Source organism: Halichoeres trimaculatus, unplaced genomic scaffold, assembly GCF_033239565.1.
Source record: "Halichoeres trimaculatus isolate MK-OKI-2021-1 unplaced genomic scaffold, fHalTri1.1 fHalTri1_scaffold_15, whole genome shotgun sequence".
Classification (NCBI taxonomy): Eukaryota; Metazoa; Chordata; class Actinopteri; order Labriformes; family Labridae; genus Halichoeres; species Halichoeres trimaculatus.
In genome coordinates this window covers 10,714,829-10,739,497 of record NW_027437193.1, presented here as the reverse complement: position 1 = coordinate 10,739,497, position 24,669 = coordinate 10,714,829, and the positions used below count along the sequence as shown (strand labels likewise).

Sequence of the window (24,669 nt, the reverse complement as noted above, 5' to 3'; positions counted from 1 at the left end):
TGAATAGAGGAGAGAAAGAGAACAGAAGGCAGGATGTACATGAAAAGAGGAGAACGTGGGACATTTATGCCTTAGGTTGGGATTTTTAACTATAGATAGCCACTCTTCTTCCAGAGTAAACGACTAATGAAACCAGTTATTTATGAGATAATGTGCTTGGTGAGGGAAATAACGAGATATCGCGAGAACACGTTCCACCGCGAGTTTTGGCGTCACCATCCCGTAAGTGAAACCCTCCATCTTGTATCGCTGAGGAGGAGAAGTGCAGTAGATATGGCTGACTACAGCAGCGTGGCTCCCCCGTCCTCTAACGCCGGTGGCGGAATGAACGACGCTTTTAAGGACGCTCTGCAACGAGCGAGACAGGTAAAAAGAGTTACTGCTTCTTTTAAGCTTGTTGATTAAATTAAAAACAGGGGGATAACGCCAGTTTTCCATTGACGGCCGTAACAAACTGCATCACGGCGGGCCAGGCAAAGGGACGATGACGAGTTAACTTTTTCGCAGGCTCTTACGCCACACTGGAAAACGCACAAAAAGCTAAAAGGGGAAAATAACCGAGTGATAAAACTAGCTTTTCCAAGCACTATCAATTTGTAAACACCTTAGTGATTTTTTTTTGTAGAATTATGTTAACCACAGTGAAAGTATCCACCTTCCTTTGTTGGTCAGACTTCCGCGCAGATGTGTAGGCCGCATCCAACGTGTTTGTATCACATCATAGCAGACACAAACAGCAAAGAAACAGCATAAAACGTAGTTTTAATGTGGTTTATGTTTTTTAGATTGCAGCGAAGATTGGTGGGGACGGTGTAGCAGCACCTCCATCGAATGAATTTGGCTACGGAGGCCAGAAAAGGCCCCTGGAGGACGCTGGTGGGTATTTTCCCATGCCTAACCTGAATATCGGTCAGTGGCTCAAATCGATTCAATGCAAGTCTAGATAGTTAATGCCTGCCTGTGTTATTAGCTCTTATGATGCGATTATGTTTTTTCTGTTAATGTATTCAACTTCATTTAATAGTAGGACTTGTAATACCTTCATTCTTGAATTGATGTTTTACTAATAACTGTATTCACTGTGCATTTCTACTAACCATGCGAGCAGTTCATTTACATCCTTCACATCTTGTTTTAAGTTTAGTTGAGTAGTTGCATGTTTGAAAACCTGGTTAATATTTTAATCATCTTTCCTCACAGCTGTGTAGAAATGCATTTCAATCAGTTGTTGACTCCCCCCTGTGAAATTTGAAAGGCTCTTGAACAGGACGAGTCCTTGTTGTATTCAGCTTGGCTTTCTCATATCTAGTGCTTTTTCAACAGTCTTACCCTATGGCAAATGAAACATAAATAAACTTAACCGGAATACGATAGGATGCACCAGGGATGTCCTGCTCTGATATTTTTTACTTGCTGCCTTATTATGTGGCTCCCCTTTAATGCAGCTGGAGGAACTCTTCAAGTAATGAGCTAGTTGATGACAGGATGACTATTTACACTTGGTATGTAATGTCTCCACAGATCAGCCGGAGACGAAGAAAGTGGCCACAAACGACGGTAACTTTACACACCTTAACTTTATTTTCAATCATCCCTAACCTAAGACATTGTAACATATATGGGTTGATGGAAACTAGAGGCTTGGATTAAGAGTCACTTTGGTGTTGTATTCCCCTAATGTAATGTGATGTCTTTTTTTATTTACCCCAGCCTTTTCAGCGATGGGAGGAATGGGTGGCCCACCAAGGTGAAAACTTGTTGACAATTTGTCTATTTCTTCCCCATCCTATTATTTGCTATTTAGCTCATATAAGTCTGTTCTGTATCTCTCAGGTCAATGTCAGAGGAATTCAAAGTTCCTGATGGGATGGTTGGATTCAGTAAGTATTCATGAGAACAGAAAAATGTCACATATTTGTTGAATGGTATTTTAAGGGTAACACTCTAAATTTCCTTGTAGTCATTGGAAGAGGCGGTGAACAAATATCCCGACTGCAGCAGGAGTCTGGATGTAAAATACAGATTGCACCCGGTGAGTTAGAGGCCAACATCTGCTATTCTGATTGTCTTAACCCCAGGAATGCGTAATTGTGCTAACACTCTTTTTTCTATTTAGATAGTGGTGGTATGCCAGATAGGTCAGTGACACTAACGGGATCACCAGATGCTATCCAGTAAGTGATTTTAGATTTAATCCCTCCATACAATAAGAATACAAAGTTTCATCTACATAGTCTCTCTCCAAGAAGTGGCTGTTTGTGACGGTACGTTTCCCCCAACAGGACAGCAAAAAGACTACTAACAGACATAGTAGAGAAGGGGCGCCCAGCTCCAGCGTTTAACCACAACGACGGCCCAGGAATGACAGTCCAGGAGATTATGGTCCCTGCTTCTAAAGCTGGGCTCGTCATCGGGAAAGGGGGAGAAACCATCAAAAGCCTTCAGGTAAGTGGCTGCTTTCAGCTGCCTTTTAGCAGCTCCGATGATTGACACAAAGGCTCAATAGTGACAAAATTGAACCCTTCTTTTATCCTGCAGGAAAGAGCCGGTGTGAAGATGGTCATGATCCAAGACGGACCCCAAAACACAGGCGCAGACAAGCCACTCCGCATTTCCGGAGAACCTTTTAAAGTTCAGGTAAGTGATGTCTTCTCTCTATTTTGAATTATGACTCACCTCTAACGTGGGATGGAGACCAAGAGAGTCAAGCCATAATAAGCTGTGTTTTTCTGTCTCCTCAGCAAGCCAAAGAGATGGTGATGGAGCTGATCAGAGATCAGGGCTTTAGGGAGCAGAGGGGAGAGTACGGTTCACGTGTTGGAGGAGGCGGAGGAGATAGTTTAGATGTAAGTACTTTGTTTCTTTGTTCTCTCTAGTTCTGAAATTGAGGGTTAGAATCTGTCTCCTGACGTAACTTTCTGTTGTCATTTAGGTTCCTGTCCCACGGTTTGCAGTAGGAATTGTGATTGGCAGAAATGGAGAGATGATCAAGAAGATCCAGAACGACACAGGAGTCAGAATTCAGTTTAAACCAGGTAAGAAGGAGTTTTCCAAAGAGACATCCACCACAAACGGTACAGAAATTAAAATGTGTACGGTCCATGATGAAAACTCATGCACCACGCTGAAGAGCTGATGGATAACCCCAACCCTTATCTAATCTGAGACCTGAACACATTCAAACACTGATTAATACAGGGTCCTTTTTTTAGGTTTTTTTTTGTTTGTTTACAAGAGCTTTACAGCAACTCACAAAACTTTTATTTCTCCCCTCCAGACGATGGCAGCACACCTGACAGGATAGCACAGATCATGGGCCCCCCTGACCAGGCGCAGCATGCAGCAGAGATCATTTCAGACCTGCTGAGGAGCGTACAAGCAGGCGGTCCTCCAGGACACGGCGGCGGCAGAGGTCGTGGTCGTGGGCAGGGAAACTGGAACATGGGGCCCCCTGGTGGCCTGCAGGAGTTTACGTTTACCGTCCCAACCATGAAGACTGGTCTCATCATTGGGAAAGGCAAGTGTAAAAAAGCATGAAGGAAGTTTTATGCAAAGAAAAAAAGACAAAGTCCATTATTTCCTCACATTTTTTCCATCGGCGCTCCTGAAGACTGATTGATGTTACTAAAATGTTAAGACTTTTTGCTTTCAGTCTTTGAGGAAAGTGCATTTGTTCATTGTCACTGATGTTTGTTTCTGTCTTCTTCAGGTGGTGAGACCATTAAAGGCATCAGCCAACAGTCCGGAGCCAGGATCGAGCTGCAGAGAAACCCTCCCCCCAACGCTGATCCCAACATCAAAATGTTCACAGTCCGCGGCTCCCCCCAACAGATCGACTACGCCAGGCAGCTGGTGGAGGAGAAGATTGGGGTATGTCTGAGGCAGTCTCTATCTGTAGTTTGCATTGTGCCACTTTTTCAAATGGTTTTTTTTACTAATATGCGTGTTTTTATTTTTAGGGCCCAGTCACTCCAATGGGTGGACCACATGGGCCCCCTGGTCCACATGGAGGGCCAGGCCCACATGGTCCTCCTGGGCCACCCGGACCCCCTGGGGCTCCAATGGGCCCATACAACCCTGGACCATACAACCAGGGACCTCCAGGACCACAGTAAGTTCAAATTTATCAGTGAAGCTTGTAGTAAAAACAGTTTCTGGTTCCATAAAGCATCAAGTGTAAGGGAGTTGGCTATGTTCTCCTTGTTGGCTGAGGTGCAGGTCAAACAGGTTTATATCATCTGATCAGAAGTGACTCAAATAATGATGAACTCAACCTGTTGCAGCATGTATGAAATTGAACCAGAACACAAAAACACTGCTGAAAGAGTGGAAGATTAATGGTCTTGTGTTTTCTTTCATCAGTGGTCCACCGGCGCCTTATCAGCCTCAGGGATGGGGCAACGGCTACCCACACTGGCAGCAGGGGCAGCCTGATCCCAGTGAGTATCAGGGTTAGTTGTGTTTTTTTGAAAAGTTATTGATTACCCCACCATTACAAGAAATCCTTCTTGCTTTTATCTTGGCTTTTGTGTCTAACATATCTTGCTCGTGTGTAGATAAAGCAGCCGCTGATGCCAATGCAGCGGCGTGGGCAGCCTACTATGCTCAGTACAGCCAGCAGCCTCAGGCTCCCATGACTCCAACAAGTGGGGCCCCTGGCACGTCTCAAGCCAACGGCCAAGGTAACTGACCTGTTTCTCCACTAGCATGGCAGTGCCAGTAGAAGAAGCAGAAACTGTTGAGGAGACAGAGAGTAGAGTAGTGTAGTGAAGTAGCTGTCTTTGAGTGTTCTGTGCTCACGTCTTCCTGTCGTCACTAACAGAAGACAGCTTGGTTTGATTTAACCCTTTAAATTGACTTTGCTTTGCAGAGCAGCTTCTTTTTCTTTAAACATTTCTTTATATTGCCCCAGGGACAGGATAGTTTCCCTCCCTCATCCTTAGGCTGACAGCTCGACCCAGGCAGGAGGACAAACTGCTGAGAATACTTCACTAAATACAAGTACCGTTCTTTTTAACAGGTGACCCACAGGCTGCAGGTCAGAGTGGACAGGCAGATTACTCCAAGGCCTGGGAGGAATATTACAAGAAAACGGGTATACGATCGTAGCTTCAGTGTACACCTATTAACACAAGACAGTCTAAACAGCCGCTGGGTGTTCAATCAGCTTCTTTTTCAGGTCTGGGTTTTATTTGCTGGCCTGCTGTGGAGCCTTTTCACTGTGCCTCCACTTTGTTTTAACATTGAGCCCTGAGTGCTGTTTAGACTGCAACACTTTGACTATCTACAGGACTGAGCTGTGGACACAGAACCACCTTTAATGAGCTTAGAGTAGCTTATTTTTCAGATTATCGTAGGGTTTCATCAATACTCAAGGTTGTGCCATGAATGTTTCACTGCCATGAATGTTTAGAGATAGAAGATGAAATGTAGACTCAATGTTTTGAGTTTGTTTCTGGATGAATTTTAACTTTCCTGCATTGACATGTTTTTTTCTTTTTGCAGGTCAACAGAGTCAACAACCTCAGGACTACACCAAAGCCTGGGAGGAGTATTACAAGAAACAAGGTGAGGAGTCCAGCTAATGCAGCGATCACTCTCAAGTGAAATGTCTTTGTCAAAGACCCAGTTTTTCTTTGCATTTAACAAGAAAGACAGAAAGCCAATGATTCATCCACACCTTACTCATCCTTTGATAAATTTTGTTCTTTTAAACAAACATAAAAAGTTAAAGTTCATGGTTGAACTGGCTGATTGTAATATCTCTAATTTAAGACAAGATACGCCCTGAAGGTACAGAATTTAAATTGATAACTTGATTTGGTGTGGTTCTTTGTTCATATAATCCAAATTAAATCTATTAAATATAAAACTCATTAAACAGTGTACAATACAAACACATACAATGCTAAATGTAAGATTTAAAGCCCATATGATGGGGCCTTTCTATTTCTTTTTTGACATAAAGTATCAGCGACATTCAGTTATGAAAATGATGTCCAAAATGCCAGATACCGACTTTTAATGACATGTTTTACAAGGACAACAACGATTACAAACACTGTTGAAGAAAGCCTTTTACCCACTGTAAGTATGTGCTGTGGGTCAATTATTTTACATTAAAAAACTGCTGAAATTATTATTTTTTCCTTCATAAACACTGCATTAAAAATGTATGAAATAATTTATTAGGACAGATTCAGACTTAAAGTTGTCCTGATAAGTCAAGATAGATTGTAACCATTGTCTACCTTCCATCTGCAGTGTTTGTGTCCATTGTCATGACAAGTTTTTGATATTAGCTGCTTTTTTTAAAGCTACTTTTTCTGATTGTTTTTTAATTTATAAGAATTGATTATCTATAATGAATCAGTCTTCTGTTTAGGTTTTATATTTTGTATGTCAAAGGGTAGCTGTTGCCTTTCTAGCAGCCCTCTGGAGTAGAGTGGCTGCTTTCTCAGCTGCCCGATAGAAAGGCAGAAGGTTTCTGTCCTGCCACTTTGAGAAAATGTGGTGGGTTCGTTCCCCTTCTTACAGATAATTGTAACCAATAGTACAGATTAAATGTGTTAGAAAGCAAATTATCTCTGAGAGTTGAGATACAAGGCATGTTTGTTTTATTTGTGGTGCATTTCCATAAGAATCAAGTGAAACTGATTGTCCTGGAAAGTAAACCGACCCGTTCTGTTCCCCCCCCTCTCAGGTCAGGCAGCCCCTCAGGCCACAGCAGCGACAGCAGCAGCCTCCCAGCCTGGAGGCCAACCAGACTACAGCGCTGCCTGGGCAGAATACTACCGTCAGCAGGCCGCTTACTACGGCACAGCCAACCCCCAGTCGATGGGTGCAGCTCCCCAAGCCCCTCAGGTACACCCCCGATAAGAATCTGCTCTCACATCCACTGAATACTCAATTCTTGGTTAAACAGACCTTCCTTCCTCAGGTTTCACAGGCGCTCCAGTGATCGAGCAGCTTCACACACTTAACCAAAACCTTTTCCTCCACACACAGGCTTTTAACTTTTTATTTTGGGAAGCTGAGTCTACTGTTTCTGCTGTTAACATGCAATGTATCTTCTATGTATTTCTTTGCACAGGGCCAGTAATGTGAAGTGGACATAAAGTAAATACTACATTGTCGAAACAAAATCCTTTGTTTAATGTTTGGATGCAGACGCCTTGATGAAGATCTTAAATTTCCTTGGTTTGAAAGTGTTTCACATAGATGGCAGATTACCCGGCGAACACGTCCTCCCTTCATTTTCTTTCTTTGTTTTTCTTTTTCTTGTAAATGCTTTGTTTTTAGTGAGGTAATTATACATATGGTCATTCCAGCCCTGTATCTACATTAAATGTGGTTAGAACTCATGTTTATTAAACTGTAGACATTACCATGTAAATCATCTCAGTTTTAAAATGCTATTTGCCTGTTGTGTTTTTGCAATAAAACAAACTGAAACCTCCTGTGTTGGTAAGTTGGGCTGGTTTTAAAACCAAAAAGGTGGACATGAATTCTGTATGTTCTGTTGTAAGGGGGAGGGGGGTTGAAATGCAGACCATGTGTGGGTTTTAATGTCCAAAAAGGTTGTGCTGTCCTGTCTCTCTCCAACTGTCTATAAGGCTCTTTAGATGCGTTATGTGCGTGCAGTGATCCTGAGTGGTTCAGATCAACAAACGTCCTTGTTCATAGCTGATTTTTTTTTACTCTGATTTAGAGATAGACAGATGTTTGTCATTAGAAAGTCGACAGGTGTGTATGTATCGTATCATGCATTAACTGCGTTGCTGTGGCCCTCTTTTTGAAAGTTCTGCTTGGTTTGCTGACTTTGTTGAGGTAGTATGCACTGTATTTTGCCTTGATAGACACTTCCTCCTCCACAGGCAAGTTTAGAAAGCGGTAAGCACGTGTTTTCCTTATGTTCCTCAGACAAAAAACAAACAAAACAAATCGTGGTTGCAAGAAATGTTTTTAGTGTTCCACATTTTGTGCAATTCTTTTTCCAGGACAGTCAGGTAAATTTGTCACTATCCAAAATGCATTGAAAAGTTTGTTATGCCCTTTTTTTCCCCAAACTGCGTACTGACATGTATGAAAATGTTTTTTTAAAGAATGTTTTTTTAATATAAAAACATTGCTGCAAAAAGTGGTTTTTGCTGTGCCCATTCTGTTAGTGTTCACCAGTTTAAGAACGTAGATGTTGTAGGGCCGGGGTGGCTAAGCAGTCCTCATCCATCAGTTGAGCCCTCCTATACTGTAAGTACAATACTGTGATTAATTTTTGAGAGATACTCGCCTTTTTTGATGCTTTAAACTGCAAACTTGTAGTATTTTTGTGACAAAAATTGCAAATATTTTCCCTCTGTCCCTGGGTAAGTATGAAATGTAAGAGGAGAGGTGTAGTACTCTGGATTCTTGTACCACATGTTTCTGAGAGTGATTGTGTGACAGCATATCATTCAGACTCTGAATCTTTAACATGTTGATGCTCATGTAGACTCTCATAGTCCCTTTGTGTTGGTAGCATTTCAGTGAAAGTTGGATTTCTGATCTGGAGGTTGAATGTCAGCACTGTGTCACACTGATTGATGGTAGAAACTGTTTAAAAGATGTCCATGTAGTGTCATCCGTTTCCTGAACAACTTACCTGCTAAGTGCCATTGTCTAGTTGAGACTGTTAAGTTTTCCAATGCCATTTATTGCTCAAAAGTCTTCTTGCATTACCTCCAGTGTAGCATGCTTAGGTTTCTGCTGTTCTTACTTTAATGTCCTGTATATGAGCATGTTGAATGCTAGTTCTGGAAGTGCTTCTGACTCGTTTAGTATTGATTATGACATTTTCTCAATGAGGCTGTTAATTTAAAGATCCAAAAGAAAAAGTCTGACTGCATTGTTCACTGATGGCAAACAGTGCGATTATATATCTGATCTTTGCAGTGTCGTCCCAGACCTTGCACCTTAGGTTCTGCTGCAATTACACAGGTAAGCGAAACCTAAGGAAAACAGTGTTTTTGTCCAGTGACATGACCAGTATGACATGCAAAGAAATGCTTACCTGTGTCTTTAATATGCCCTCAATGCATTTTTTGCTCATAGAAATGTTCAGGCTATCTAAGCAGCCCTTTAAAGCTCCTCTGATTTTTCTGAATGAACTGCATGATATGACCTGTTACATGACGATAAAGTGACTTCACCTAGAAAAGTTGTTGCATAGGCTCACTAAGGAAATGTTTGTCGTATTCTCTTATGGTTTGATGTTAGCTTTAATCTTTGCACCCTGGTAAGTCCTGACTGGTTTATTAGACCTGCATGCCATGTCAGAAGTTTAGCAATGTGGTAAATGCGCAGGGTCAAACAGACGTTGAATTACATGATTGATTCTCTGTCGTGGTGTGAATCTGCCCTCTAAGTGCAGTGCAAATCTCCTATTGAAACGCTGCTGCCTTCACTTCTCGCTCACAGTGTTGGAGGATGATGCTGCAAGCTTAGGTCATAGAATCAGGCCCTGTCGTAGTTTGTCCCCAAAAGGAGGAATCCTTTGAGTCAATCCCACTGCTGAACGTAGACCGTTCAAGAGCTCCAGTGATAAGGTAATAAAAATAAACACAGCAACGCATTGAAATTTAAATTCTGTGATTTGCAAAGTTTTGGTCAGTTTCATGTTTCTCCTGCTCGGATTGACTGTTCTGTTGTTCAACATGATGCCATAGTGTTTTTAGATTAGTCTGATGGTTGTTTCTTTACACTGCTTGAATGCCTTCGTTAACCTTTTTGTCAGTCAGAATGTGCTTTAGAAAGTTGGACGAGGACAGGAACTGATGTACTTTTTTTCAACTACATATGCACTTTTATTGGCAGTAAATTTGGGGGTTATCAGTTACAATCACTTCTCTGTAGTTAAAGGGTCACATAATGTTTGTTTGGGGCTGTTCACTCTGTTCTTAGGGGTGTAGAAGACAATACAAGGAGCATGCCTTAGAGGTAAAAGTTTCATGTGCTGTGTATATTATCCTATACTGTTTTTTTTTTTTTTCTGAATCGGCTGTTCTGACTTTTAAAATGTTGCCGTGTTCATTAATAAAGTTGTAACAAATAAATTGGTTTGTGTTGTATTTTGTTCCATCCTTGATTATCTTTAAATTATTCTGATACAAGTAAAGAAATTAGGGATGCACGATATTATCGGCACAGTATCAGCTGATAAAAGCTTAAAAACACGTTTATCAGTATAGGCAGATATTAAAATTTCTGCCAATATGCACAGCCGATAAGTATTATTTTCTATCTGAAAAATAAGCTCCTTAAATAAAATGTAGCACTTCATTTATTTGCACTGCAGAGCTCTGTGTCTGTCACCAGGTTGTTACAGTAGCTCTAAAATAATCAAATGCAACTTGGTTATGTTTAAAAATGCATTGTACATTTAAAGTTCATGTGATCTAAAGAAATTATTTTTCTGTATTTCAATACTGAATGTCTTGAGTTTGAAAAAGAAATACATTTCTTATTTATGGTAAAATCAAATGTTTTTTTACTTGTTTTATGTGTGTTTCTTAAACAAATAAGAGTAACATAAATTCCAGTACAGGATAGACTTCGCTTTCTTTACAGTGAAAAAAACAAACTTGTGACTATCGGTATCGGCCAAAAGGGGTTTCGATATATCAGCATATCGGATATTGGCAAAAATCCAATATCATGCGTCCCTAAAAGAAATGCTCGAACAAGAAACCATTAAGTCCCCCTGTCATCACAGAGTGGATCCAAAAAAGTTAAGTTTGACTCCTTTAAACCTGGTGGCTAACAAAAATCCTTAACTGAGCTTGGCTGTTTGCCTGTTTTTAAATTAAAAAAAATGGAGGGTCTAGTGCTGAAAACCTAAAATATGTATTCGTCAATGAAAATACAAAGTCAAGCAGTTCCTTGGTTGTCCACTTGAGGCACTCTCCAGAACCAGAACCTGTATAAAGGCTCAAAAACACAACTGCAGATACCAATGGGTGAAATCATCAAAACTGCCCATATCTCTCACAGTCTGTGATTGAATTAAAAAATGTTAGGGTTGTTTTTGAAACGATTACAGGAGATTTTTTGCATTTAGAAGAGGCACATATCTTATTGTATATTCTCTAAATGTCAACTTTGGACATCCCTTAAAAATCCCAGAACTTAACCTCAAAGATTAACATGGCAACTTTGTTGCAACTTGTTCAAAAAGCTACAGAGAAACTGAACTTATGATATAGTTATAACTGTAGTGTTGAAGGCTTAAAGAGGTATGATTTAGGAGATAAAAGGTTTAAGAAGTGGGAGTTATTGGTATTTGTGTGTCTGCATCACCCCAGCAAAGGTCAGAAAACCCTAGATCCACCGGTTTGTGCTGATCAAATCCTATCCTCCTGTTTTTTTGCATTATATAGACCAATAACTATTGTTAAAAAATATCTAAAAAAGAACCATTAGCTGTAGAGCTAAATTATCCTCTCTAAATTGTAATGTATTACTCATGTATCCATTCATGACTGTGTCTGATCAGCACAGGAGACTAACAGTGCACTGTATCATACAAAGGCTGGAAACACTCAGCGATAAAGTGACTGAATATGTGATTCATTAGTATCGTCTCTTGTGCATGTGCTTGTCCTTAAAACTGAGGGGTACATGTTTTTAAACAGCTGTACCGTTATGTAACGGAAATGGATAATCTTACTTCCTGTAGCTGATGCCACAGCAGGATTAAAGGCCTCGTAGGCTTCCTTTAAATACTGCAACAAGGCTTCTGAGTCCAAAAAGCAAACATTCCCTTTTTATTCACTTCAGTGTTTTGACACCGCGAGTGCGACTCAGTCAAACACGTTTTACATTTCACTTCTTTGCCTTTTACAAAATTACATTAATGGATTGCATTGAAGATGCTCAGTAAAATGTGAACATACATATAAATTCATCTGATAATCTCATTATTACACCACTTTTTTTCCAACTACTGCATGTTTGAAGCTGATCACAAATCCACTGATGCGTATAGATAAAACTCTAAAAATCAAACCCTGCATTGTTGAGCTCTATAGCATAAATAAATACTATAAAATACTTTCTCTTCATACACATTATTTTAGCAGCATTAATTATACCTCTACTGTACAGTGTTAACATCGACTGCAGATATAAATGACATGTTATTGCTATGATACTAAACTTGCACCGCGATGGCACAGTGAAGGAGGGCCGGGGAGAAGAGAGGACGATACAAATGTGAAGGCAAACAGTTGGTATGTTCATGTAGATCCTGGTCAAAGCACAAAGCATGATGGGAGATATGATGAGTGGATCCTCAACCTTGTAAAATGTCTTTTACATTAATGTTGTTGAACTCCTGGTAGTTAAAGAACTCATTTTTCAGACCCACAGTCTCTTTAGTCTGACGGTTGTGGTGATTACAAGCAGAGATCCATGTGCGCAGTATTTGATAAATCCAGGGTTCACGTCTCTTACTGCACTCGTCCCTCCAGCAGAGCTCCATTAGGAACCAGCTGCACCTGAGGTGAGCTGCAGCCGTTGACGTGCCGCAGGGAGTCGGCTCCCAGGTAGGCCAGCAGCAGCTCAGAGCGCCGGTGCAGCAGGTGGAGCATGTCTTCTGCGAGAGTCTCCACAGAGGAATAGCGAACTTTATCCAGGTCGAAGATATCCTTTAGGAAGTACAGCACCTGATCCTGAAAGTGAAGATCAGTTTGAGTATTTACATCTATTCAGGTCAACAAGTCATTATCTGGTTATTTCAAGGTGCTGGTTCTGACCTTGAAGAAGCAGCAGAAGTCGTGCAGGGAGCTCTTTGGCCCCAGGAAGCCCCAGGCCAGGACGGGACTGATTTGTTCACACACGGTGTAGAAATGAGCAATGAAACCGTCAGGAACCTGAGATGGGGGTTAAAAAAACAGGTGGTGAGACTTTGACATTATCCTGCATGAAACACCCTATAACCGATAGAAATGTAGAAAATGTTTTGCTCATTTCGCAAACTACTGATGAAGAAAAAAGCAAAACAACAAGAAACAAAGTATTTTTTTTTCTCTGGACAAAGGTATATTACTGTCACATGGGACTGGACTTCATCGGGTCATGATGTAAGGTCTTTGATAATGATACATCAGGGTACGGTCTGATCCTGCTCTGTTTGTGAGGTGTCTTAAAGGTCCCATATTGTGCAAAAATCACTTTATTAAGTCTTTTAGTGAAATTTTTGGGTCTATGGCTTTCCTTCCAGCCCACAAAATGTGATATTTAATGACAAAACCTGTAATTTGTAGTGTTTGTGAATGTAAAATCCTGACCTAAAACGAGTTGTTTGGATTTTGGGGATTTGCCAACGTCAGCGATTCCCTTTTTTGACCAATCAGGAGCAAGTCTGACCTGATTGGTCCACCAGAGCAGATACCCCCGAACCCCCTCCCTGCCAAAGTTGAAGAGCCATCACTGCTTTGTTTTTGGTTGTAAACAGCCACATAGTTCCATACACAAGCTTCACATCTTGGAAGAAGACAAGATTAAGTGGCTAGAGATCATTTATGAGGGAAATGTGCCAGCTACACTCAATAAAACTGTGCATGTGTGTGCTAGTCACTTCACGGCTGACTGCTTTTCCAACTTAGGACAGTACGACAGAGGGCTAGTGAATAGACTGGTCCTGAATCCAGGTGCATGAGCAACCATCCACCAACAAACCTTGGACCCTGGAAATGTGAGTATTTTAAATGCTGTGAGCTGTGGAGCAGATGTAAGAGCTTTTCCTCAGTGTCCCCCCTGTCTCTGTGTTAGCTTCAGGATGCTAACTTTAGCTGCGGTTGGCCTGTTGTTTTAGCCTGTAATGTTACAGTAAATGAGCTTCGCTGTTTTCTAAACATTGTGCACTCAGAGCTTGTGGCGCCACTCTCAGTGATGCGGAAGAGCGGGGCGGTATCAGTGGTGGCTCATTTACATATGAAGGCCACGCCCACTAAATCAGAGCGTTCTGAACAGAGGGGCTATGAGAGCCTGGAAACAATGCTGCTGTGCTTGATTTATTGGCTTTTTGGACCAAAACATGTTGATACCATTTCAATGATCCATATTAAACTACAGAAAAGAAGCAGAATATGGGACCTTTAAGATAAAGGTTGTGACTGCTGCTCATCTTACTGTCAAACTAATGCAACACCATATTTCAAATGAAGCTCTTGAACATGTACCTTCATGTGCTGTCTCTTCTGCTTCATCACTGACCAACAACTTGATGCAACCGCCTGAGAGATTGAAACACAATAATAATCCATTGTTAACTGTTGTAAACAAATGTAAGAAATGAGCAACAGTCTACTCAGAAAAAAAACGGTGTCTGCTTTCCAGGAACTGAGAAACTATCTGTGTTTCCTCACCGTCTCTTTGAAGGAGCTGTTCAGCCACCGGTTATTGATCACGTTCTGGATGGAGATCGGTGGATTCTCCAGATCCTCAAATGAGTCCATGAGGATAAAGTCCAGCACAATGTCATAGAAGTTAAGGTGCTTTACCTGAATAAAATGAGTATTATGATGATTATTATTAACAGATGAAGTTTTTTTGTTGTGATCTGACATCAGATGAAGCAGCTTCCTCACCCCTCGTGTGGCCAGCTCCACCTCTGTGTTCTCCCAGTGCTCTGTGTGCTCCAGGAAAGAAATCATCTCCTCAAACACTTCTTCAAATCTCTTTGGGCTCTGATAAGAAAAAAAAAAAAAAAGTGTTCAGATACGTGAAGCCTCCTTTGAAATGATGAATCCTTTTCATTATCAAACATCAGCTCTAAAGTTACCTTCTGTGCTTTTACAATAATGGAGGACAGGATTTTCTTCCCTGTGTCTGCCAGGAACATTCTAGTCTTCCTCTCACATAAAAGCAGCTGGAGAAAAAAAAGTACAATTTCCTCAAATGGATCCTTTTCATGGGGAAAAAATAGATAATGCCATTATCTTGACTTTGTGGCTTTTCAAAAGAGGATTAAAGAGGGAGTATCATGCTTTCCTATTTTTTATAACATGGATATAAAGGAACACTGCAGGACTTTTATACTGAGCATGTGCAGATTTTCAAACCCCTACATATTCATCTGTTATAGAAATCCCTGAATGTCTAAACTGCTCCAAGCAGTCCATTTTAAAAATAGCCCAAGGTCTACACAAGATCTTCACGGGACTTGCTGAAACTATGTCATCACATAAGGATGTCCTAACTGGTTCATGGCTTGTTTTAGGAGCAGTGGGCCTCAAACATTAAGGTCTGCCAATCAGAGAGAAGGGAGCCTTACAAGGACAGCTGCTAAAATAAAAACAGAGGCCTAAATAAGGGCTTTTCTAAACTCCAGTGTGAGAAAAATACAGATTTTTTTTAGCTGTAAATGACGTCAACTACTACAGGGATACCAGAGGGACATTATTAAGTCTTATTAAAAAAATGTTTACCCTCTTTAAATTCCTCTTTAATAAATCTTTTTTATACATTTTAATTCAGAGTGCTGTGCAGTACCTGGCTTGCCTGACGCACACAGTGCAACTTGGCCAGAAAATCTAAGTCTCCCAGACAATCCAGCACCTCCGTCCTGAAGATGAAAAGAATAAAGAAACTAATGTTATTAAAGTTTGCAGGGAAAAAATGCTCCACTGAAACAATCAGACAGCAAACAGCCTGTTCCAGAGACTCAGGTTCTCTGTGTTCTCACCGCAGCACTCTACAGGAGATCTTTCCCTCCTCAGCCATCTGCAGCGCCTCCTCGTAGAACGGATGATGACCCAGAGCGAGGGCGCTCCTCAGCTCTCTGTGCTCCGACAGCTGAAACAGACAGAACGGGTTGTTCTGGTTTTAATGATGATCACTTTAAAAAGGCCAATCCAGGCAGAGAGAGGGCTTTAAGTACACTTTTTTCAAGGAGATGCTGCAGCCTCTTTGCTCTTAGTCATATATTATACAGCTGGTTCTGCTGTTTATGACGAGTCCTTTAGTCTGAACATTTTAAAAATACTGACACCAAATACATCCAGATGTCAAGGTACAATTCACAACCTTTAACAGCTGTGTTTTAAAGAATACTTTCTGATTTATCATGTAAAAATACCCCAAAATTTCTTGATTCCACTGGTGAAAATTAAAGGATTTGCTGCTTTTCTCTTAAAGAATAAAAAGCTATAACAACACATTACTTGGGGCTGTTTACAATCTGATTTAATATTCAGGACTATAGGAAAAGATCAGCTTCATCCTGTTGATGGTCCTAAAGACTGAACTCAGCCTAGTCCAGAGGGCTGGACCTGAACTTTCCTGTGAACACGTGCAGGTTAAAGATGTCCTTGATGTCAAAGTTATCAATAATTAATTTAGTTTGTGCACAGATAAAAAACTTAAATCAGACCATACAGAGAGCGCTCTGTGTTGCTGAGCTGTGTTAAGGTTTAGTAAACATGTCTGCAGAGTCATAGCGAGCTGTATGTTGTATACTGAGGAATGTAGAAGCTCTATTTATAGCTCCTCACCATGAGTGACCCAGTTTCACTGCTGTGAGCTCTCCTCGTTTAACATCTACTGACTGGTTTGAAGGATTAGACACAAATATTTAAAGCTTTTATTTTTTAAAATAACTTTTACAGCGTCTATCTCTGCAGTTCTCACCTGAACATTCCACCTTCATTTAAAGGAAAATACATTTTAAAGAGAGACGGTAAACATCTCAGTCTGTCTTAACAACATGCTTTTTTTGTGGGTCAAGTTTAAAGACACACACACCTCTGAGGGACACACACCCCACAGAGTTTGGAGTTGGTAAACAGCGGAAGCTGGACTTACAGGAGGATCAAAGCTAAACAAATTACACTCCTGCTGTGAACTGTTTACTTCACCTGACGCCTCAGACAGGCTGAGATTAAGACGTCTGCTTTGTCCTTCTCTGCTTCAACTCAGGTGTTCAACTTCGGGATTAAAAAAAGTCTTATTTACACCACGAAAAGCTTCTGGGGACAACAATGGAGGACTCTGGCTCCAACACACCTCCCAGGCTGCCGAGGAAACGTCTTTTAAAGCAGGAACAAAGTCTGTCATTACCTTTATCTTGTCTGAAAACAAAGAGAGGTGTTAAGAGCAAACTTAAGACTTACCTTTTAAGTTTAGCTTTTAGTTTTGAATAATTATTTCTGGCTCCTCACTGTATTATTGTGTTTATTCTAATTTTTTTTTTCCACATTTATTATCATTTACTTTTTTTATTCATTTAATTTCTTTTTATTTTAATTCATTTAATTTTATTCTTATTTACTTTATTTTAACACATTTTATCCCATATTTTATTTAACAAATGTTAAGGTATTCACTGATTTCTATCATATTGATTTTATTGCACTTATTTTATTACACTTTAAAGTATTTTATGCTTTTTTATTTTTTTGCACATTTTGCTATCATCTATTGTATCTGTCCTTGTAAATCTCTTTGGGTTGCATGTTTAAATGTATGCAAGGAGCTTTGATGCTAGTTACCCTATGATTTTTTTCCTTCATGATTTATACTTACTTGATACAGTTTTACAGTTGAAAATCATGGAAAAATTGTCTTTATTTAGTCATTAAATCTGAGGATAACCTGAATAACCCTGTACTGTGAAATGTGTTGTCTATATTTTATAAGTCTCTTTCTCAGGCTGGGAAGTTGTTTTTGTGAACTCTCACCTCAGCAGCAGACACAAAAGAGTCAGTCGAAGCGATGCTCATGCTGTCTTTCAAACAAGCGTCGTCCAGCTCGTCTCTCGCCAACACATCTGACACTTTATCTGTGATGGAGAATGGTCATCGTTTCACTGTATAGCTCATGTAGGTGGGTGGATATATGCTGGGTTGATCATGTGCAGTATTTAATCGTGTATGAGTGACTCACCCTGACTGTGGGATGAGGGCTCCGACAAACACAACACTCCTTCAAACTCCTCCTGCAGGCTGTAGGCTCTGGTCAGCAGAGACTTCAGCCTGTGGATGAACTCTGCACTGATGACGTCCTGAACACACAAATATTTAGAAAAACACTTAGAGTCACCATGAACTGATGTTTAAATGTTCCTTTAGATACCTGTGTGTCTGATCTGTGTCTGTCCTGTAAAAGGTAAACAAACAAACTGGCCAATCACAGCGAGTCTGCTGCATTTGACTTGTGTCATTACCTTAAGCTAGAGACCCCTGTGACCAGAGCATTAATAAGCTTTCCAAAGAGGGAAACCTAAACAGGGGAAATCCTACACAGAAGTCTAAGCAGTAGATTTATTTATCTGACCTACACTAATCCAAAACCCCCCTTTCAGGTTAGAGAGCCAGAGAGATGGAAAGATTATACAATCCAGCCTCAGTGACACCGGTGGGCTGTCAGTGTGATGGTTATTCATAGCCTCTATGTGGCCCATGGTGGGTTGTGGGCAGTAAAGGTTTTTTTTCTCTTTCTCTGGTATAAAACAGAGAAGATAGTTTGAATTTAAGTTAAACCCAAATTATAGGATCCTAAAAGCAACATCCTACTTCATTTCTATACCTAAGTTATTTAATAAAATACGCTCTCCACTCGGTGTTGAATGTGGCAGTATGAGGGTTTCTCACCTCCATGCCCTGCTCAGCAATTGCATCCCCAGCTCCAGTTTTGACAGCAGCACAGCTAGCATCATCATCTCCCTGCCTGCTTCTAAATGTCAGCGCTTCCTCCCACCGCCTCAGAGCCTCCTCAAATAGATCCATACCTGCGCACACAAACACATACACACGTGCATATAGCTCTGAGTCATTCAAATCAGTCAATAACCCGAGAGCTGCATTTTAAAAATAAAACAGGGAGAAGAAGTCCCAACAGAAGTAGTACGGCCTGGACACTTCCAGAAGCCCATAACATTTACCCATGAGGTACAGGTTTTCAGGTGTGGTGACAGGTATGTTGACCAGGCTGCAGATGTCAGACTCTCCTGCTTTGTCCCAGCAGGATGTCTCATTAGCACAGGTGCTGCTGCTGGAGGAGTTCATGCTTTTCACCTGTGAGCACAAGGAAGAAAAGATGCTGTTAGCAGGAGTTTTCTCATAATATCTTTTTTTTTTTTTTTTTACAACTTTGTCCTGCAAAAAACATTCTAGCCATAAATATTTCTTATCCTGCATTCTGAATAATTCTATGTTCTAATTTTTGCCTTTTCTGCACCATTTCATCACTTTAGTCTTGTATTGTGGGATGTAATGTGTTTTTTGAACTCTGGATGTTCATGAAAAAAATTTTTGCATCATGATAAATAGATTCCTTTAAAGACGTCAGCATTATTACCATGTTTACATTCATCAAAAATTCTTCAACATCATTTTTATTTAATTTATTAATTTTTTCATTTTAATTAATCTAATTTTATCCTCATATACTTCATTTTCACATATTTTATACTATCTTCTATTTCAAAAAATGTTATGATATTCACTGATTATTATCAAATTGGTTTCATTGCAATTATTTTATTTTACTTTTAAGCATTTGATTTTTTTTTCACATTTTGCTGTCATTTATTGTATCTGTCCTTTGGTAAAGCTCCTTGGGCTGCATGTTTGAGTGTATGAAAGGTGCTTTAGTAATAAAGGTATGTCTGAATTTGAAGAAACGGTTTAAATTTGATATGTGTTTGAGAGCTCTTGAGTGTCTACACAATTAACAGAGCTTTAGCTTTATTCAAGTAGCCTCTGCACAATCCAAATTAAGTTTTATAAGATGTTAATAGACATACTTTGGTTTTGTTTGTGCACTTAACAAAATTGTACAGGTACAAATAGGTTGTGAGATAAAAGATGACTTTGGACATGCCCAAATTTCCCCTCATTATGCATTTTCAGTTTGAGTTTTCAGGCTTTAGATAAAATCACTTATTTTATTTTGAACCATCCTACCGAGGCCAGGCTGAGCAGAGACCCAGACAGCTTCTTGTAGTCCCCGGTCGGGAGAAGCAGACCGGAGGAGAGGCCATTCTTGGAGTTGAGGGACAAGGTGATGTTTTGACTTGTGTTATCTGGGTGGATAAAGAGCAGAGTGAAGAGAGGTTGTTAGATCACTACAAAAAGTGACACAAGCATGTTAAAATTAACAGATGTGTGCCTGGATTGGTCACTTTCAACAAAAAGTGCAACGATCTAGTTACATGGCACAATGAACAAGTTTGTTGTCTTATGTGTGTGTTAGCTGCAGCTAACACACAAATAAATATAAAAAACATTATATTCAGTTTAACTCATTTCACACAGCCTCATGAAGGCAATCCAATCATTCTGGATTTGGAAAAAACGTACTGAAAACATATAGTCACGCCAACCAATGGTTGATCTGTTTTGATTTTATGTTGATTTTGTTTGACTCTCGAGGCGATAATTCTTCCTTAAGGAGATTAAACGTGGTAAAGCAACCATCAGACGCGTGATGCTTAAAACCCGAGCACGACTTACCATTCTCTGCTAATACAGGCGGGAAAAACTCAAATCCAGCCTTCTCCCACTGCGGCGACTGAGCCTTCTTTCTGCCTTTCCTCCTCTGAAAGCGACGTGCGAGGTAGAGAAGCGAGATGGCACCAAAGGCGGTGGCCGCCACCAGCTTCTTGGTTCCTGTGCTAACACTCACCTGGAGGAAGAGAGAAGTTCAGTTTGAATGATACATGCAGTGGGTTGGACACAAAAAATACCTTCATCCAACCAAACCACAACAAAGTGTGTGTATCTTTATAGCTTTTTATTTAGATATCATGTCCTCTTTCCTAAATGTTATTGTTTTCAAATGATAATGCATATCAATGATGTAACAAACCACTTAAATCAGCCACCAGTCTTTCATCTAAATTCTGAAAAAAATCCATTTCACATAGCGTGTGTAGCCCCCTCTCTCTATAGATAGAAACACTGACTGACAGCAGAGATAATCCACACAGACAGCGCTGCTGCATTTCCCCAATGCCCGATGATTACATAAACACTGAGTTTGGAGCTATGACAACAACCATACTATTGAATTACGTGTTTGATGGGCCGTAATGACAAACAGTGCAACAGGCCTCTGCAGTGTTTCCGTGCTTCTAAAACGTGTCAAGCATGCTCAGACCAGACGCTCGATGAAATCAGATCTGCTACGTGACTGTGGCCAAACACACGCTCACCTTGAAGACTGCCTAGGAACATTATCACTGAGAGGAAGGGAGCAACAAAATATTCACACACATCAAGATGTAAATGGATCATTTTGACGCCATCTCTGCCACATATTAAAGAGTTTCCACAGCTTCTGCACCAAAAAAAAAAATTCAACATTATTTTGTATCTAACTGCTTGGAAAATGGAGTGTTTCCTGAAATGCTGAATCATCATTGCTTTTTCAAGTCATCTCATGGATAAAGTTTTTTTCAGCATGAATTTGAAGAGATCTTATCAAATATGTAAAATCTAATTTTATCATAGTAAACACTGTACAAGTTTTTCTGTACACCAACCTCCACACATTATCTCATCTATTCATTACTACAAATACAATATCTAATCAGCCAATCACATGGCAGTAACTCAATGCATTCAGGCATACGTAAAGGCAATTACAACAGCTGAATTTCATCCACGGAAGTTAAGTTTTTCTGATTCTGAAATCTTATCCACTCTCCTTTCCAAAAACAAAGTGCTGCCATTGAATTTACATGACTGTCAAACCATGAATACTGCATTTGAGCTCAGCAGCACAGACAGTATTCATGCTCCAGGAGAGGAATACACTGTCCTTAGCTATTGCTCCTTTATCCTCGTATCAAATTCCCTCTTTTCACCTCCTCATCAGCAACAGAGTTAAGCTCCACTCCTGGCTCATCTTTCCATCACACACGCACACATGCACACACACTGGCTGAAAAGCTCAGGCTCACCAGCCAGTTAAAATTAACTCATTGAATCAGTAAGTCAAGTTTAATCAGATCTGACCTTTGGACAAAAGTGACAAAACTAGTTCAGAGGGAAGCCAGCAGATGCCAGTCAGTGTTCTGGCGACAGGTGGGGCTTGATGAACAGGTCCCAAGGTTTGTGTTTCATGCTCTACCAGCTAAGGATACAAGGGAACCAATGGGCAAAGCTACATGCAAAAACATTTTTATGGTAAAGTAAAGATGCATCAGTCATACAGGAGAAGGTATAATACCAATGACTTTTGTAGCCTTCTTCCAGCTATTCAAAAGTGTATGATTCTTTTGGCCTGGATCATTTTTATTTTTTGAACTCACAGGAGAAAAAATTAAAAGCAGTAATTTCCAGTTTTCTGTGAGTTTTACGGAAACCTAACTGTAGCATTTAAATCACACTATGTTTTCCCAAAGATCTAAGACATGATACAGACAGATATCTGCAGGCAAAATGACTATGAGAGGACATAACAGTTCAAAGTAATTTTCAAGCAAAGTCAATGAAACAGAACCAGAAGCAAACCCAGTTTTTCCAAAACACTTAAAGTGGAGGGAACCTGAACTTGCAGTTCAACCTTCGACAGTCACGTCCCACCGTCTCACACCAGAAATAGAAACGGTAAGAAATCCCAGCAGAGAAGCTTTCAAACCCTCACCTGTGCCAGAGAGCTGTACATGGACAGTGGTAGATGGACCATGCGCAGGACAGCAGCCTTGACGGACAGCGGGGAGCATGCGAGGGTCTCATGTGTCATTGTTGCTGTTTATCCATGACTTGGCAACTCCCTTATTCTCATCACCATTCTGCAGGAGCTGAGGAGGATGACAGGAGTTAGCAGCACGCAAGGATTTAACCTTGACAGCTCAGGGGGGATATACTGACGTTATTACGTAAATCCTCTGACATACTGGGTGTGCAAGTTGCAATGCCAGCCTCGTAAGAGTTGAGCTTTGCTGATTTTATGTTGTGGCTACACGAAAAAATGACCAAATAGCATAAAAACTTTAACAGTCAAAGTAAGAGACTAACTGTTTGCATATCCACTAAAATCATGTGAACACTTCAAAGCCTACATTAGAGTCCTGTTTAAAACAAAAAAACATTAGGATTTCTTCTGTTTTGGTTTCTGTCACACACAAACTTCTGTTACTAGTAACCTCTGTCTAAGCCGCTAAAACAATCAGCCTAACAGGACAGCATGCAACATCCAATTAAGTTTGTTAGGGACTCATGAGGCTCATCGGAAGCATGATTATCCTGTTTTATAGTACGTCTTACTCAAACAAACACTTCATTCTTTGTAACAAACATCTTTAGGTTTATTTCCTCTGTTACCATACAGAGTAAATGCAAATTTGTTGTGGGAAAACATGGAGCAATAGCATAACAGACAAAATATGGCTATGCAAAGAAATCATTTTTGAGGATATAAATTCTTGTGATAAAGAAGTTTAAGAGTCAAGCTAGTTTAAAGTTTATAATTTCAATTTAAACAACAAAGCAAACAATATTCATTCAATACTGTACTTGTACTTCCTGTTTTAGTTTCCAGGGATACATTCCAGTATCTCAGTTGTTTTATTTCTCCAAATTCTTTTTTCCAGATTACCTGATATGGTGTGCATGCAATGCAGCTTGGACTAAAAACTGTCTCTTCTTGATTCTGATTATTTTAGAACATCAAACAAGCATTAAATCAAAAACGTGGTGTTTTTCAAGCAATACCACAACATATTTTCCAGTGCATTGTTATTAACTTGCATATTTAAAGGGGTGGAAACACCAACAGAATAGTAAAGGCATTAATCTAGATCCGTAGCAGTTTGTCAGGTTAATGATGTTAGAATGAGGTTAGAGACTGACACTAATCAGCTGTTGGCCTAGCTGAGCAGCAGACAGCTAACTGCCTCTAACGAGGCTAATAACAGCTACCTGTGTTGGCTAAACTTGCTTGAATTAAACAGCCAAAGCTCGTTAATTCAAGAGGTTTCTAAAACGTGAACATCTGAGAGAGAGCGAAATAAAATATCACCTGTAAATTTGCAGGTGTCCCCGTTGGAGTTTGCTCCTGGTGGATCCGCCAACCGGTCCTCACTCTGACCTCAGCTGAAGGCATGTGAAGGACTCGACCGCCCATCCAGCGTGGCCTTCAAAATAAAAGCATGCCACAGTTCTGTCTATATGGAGCTCAGGCGCCCCCTCTCGGTTTAATTCAGTATTACAAATACCCAACGTGGGGTGCCCATAGACTATATATATACTCTATGCATATAATTTTTACAGTCTATGGGTGTGCCTATCACATAGAATCTAGATGATGCAGTTTAATACAGTGGTTTTAAAAGTGGGGGCCAGGGGTCCATGGGGGAACCGCCAGGGGGGCCTCAGAAAATTGGAGGGAAGAGAAATAGGACCTTCTTCTGCTTCTTCTTCTTCTTCTTCTTCTTCTTCTTCTTCTCATTATCCATCCATCCATTTTCTATACCGCTCATCCTGTTACAGGGTCGCGGGTGGCTGGAGCCTATCCCAGCAATCATTGGGCGAGAGGCAGGGTACACCCTGGACTGGTCGCCAGTCAATCGCAGGGCTGACACATAGACAGACAACCATGCACGCACACACTCACACCTAGGGACAATTTTGGTGTGACCAATTAACCTGGTAAGCATGTTTTTGGACTGTGGGAGGAAGCCGG

General features: G+C 40.4%; 2 protein-coding genes across 6 annotated transcripts; one reads left to right on the top strand and one right to left on the bottom strand.

Moving 5' to 3' along the window:
• The first annotated feature begins 206 nt into the window (after positions 1–206).
• Positions 207–7,460, top strand: fubp1 (far upstream element (FUSE) binding protein 1). 5 transcript variants are annotated; one of them, XM_074688431.1, is made up of 19 exons: positions 207–366; positions 786–876; positions 1,522–1,557; positions 1,711–1,747; positions 1,834–1,880; positions 1,961–2,032; positions 2,117–2,174; positions 2,283–2,445; positions 2,539–2,637; positions 2,742–2,846; positions 2,933–3,035; positions 3,278–3,517; positions 3,710–3,870; positions 3,960–4,111; positions 4,363–4,439; positions 4,557–4,682; positions 5,021–5,095; positions 5,506–5,568; positions 6,704–7,460. In XM_074688431.1, the coding sequence occupies exons 1-19, from the start codon at positions 274–276 to the stop codon at positions 6,877–6,879; spliced, it is 1,974 nt and encodes a 657-aa protein (XP_074544532.1). In that variant the 5' UTR covers positions 207–273; the 3' UTR covers positions 6,880–7,460. The 5 variants fall into 5 exon arrangements, with proteins under 5 accessions (XP_074544532.1, XP_074544530.1, XP_074544529.1 ...); XM_074688429.1 differs by having other exon boundaries at positions 4,363–4,451; XM_074688428.1 differs by having other exon boundaries at positions 786–909.
• A 4,301-nt stretch (positions 7,461–11,761) lies between these two features.
• miga1 (mitoguardin 1) lies at positions 11,762–24,117 on the bottom strand. Its single transcript, XM_074689508.1, has 16 exons — positions 24,007–24,117; positions 22,630–22,786; positions 20,493–20,664; positions 19,944–20,062; positions 18,920–19,052; positions 18,630–18,766; positions 17,923–18,040; positions 17,718–17,818; positions 15,725–15,834; positions 15,532–15,604; positions 14,822–14,908; positions 14,628–14,726; positions 14,406–14,540; positions 14,220–14,273; positions 12,792–12,908; positions 11,762–12,707 (listed from the first exon to the last, which is right to left on the bottom strand). The coding sequence occupies exons 2-16, from the start codon at positions 22,726–22,728 to the stop codon at positions 12,486–12,488; spliced, it is 1,776 nt and encodes a 591-aa protein (XP_074545609.1). The 5' UTR covers positions 22,729–22,786; positions 24,007–24,117; the 3' UTR covers positions 11,762–12,485.
• Between the last annotated feature and the right edge of the window lie 552 nt (positions 24,118–24,669).

Bases quoted from the DNA above. Each gene is read 5' to 3' on its own strand.
- fubp1 (XM_074688426.1), top strand. From the start codon at position 274: ATGGCTGACTACAGCAGCGTGGCTCCCCCGTCCTCTAACGCCGGTGGC. The intron at 2,033-2,116 runs GTGAGTTAGAGG...TTTTCTATTTAG, and splicing joins TAAAATACAGATTGCACCCG to ATAGTGGTGGTATGCCAGAT. The intron at 4,452-4,556 runs GTTAGTTGTGTT...GCTCGTGTGTAG, and splicing joins TGATCCCAGTGAGTATCAGG to ATAAAGCAGCCGCTGATGCC.
- miga1 (XM_074689508.1), bottom strand. From the start codon at position 22,728: ATGACACATGAGACCCTCGCATGCTCCCCGCTGTCCGTCAAGGCTGCT. The intron at 14,274-14,405 runs GTGAGGAAACAC...TCAATCTCTCAG, and splicing joins ACAGCTCCTTCAAAGAGACG to GCGGTTGCATCAAGTTGTTG. The intron at 12,708-12,791 runs GTCAGAACCAGC...CTTCACTTTCAG, and splicing joins ACTTCTGCTGCTTCTTCAAG to GATCAGGTGCTGTACTTCCT.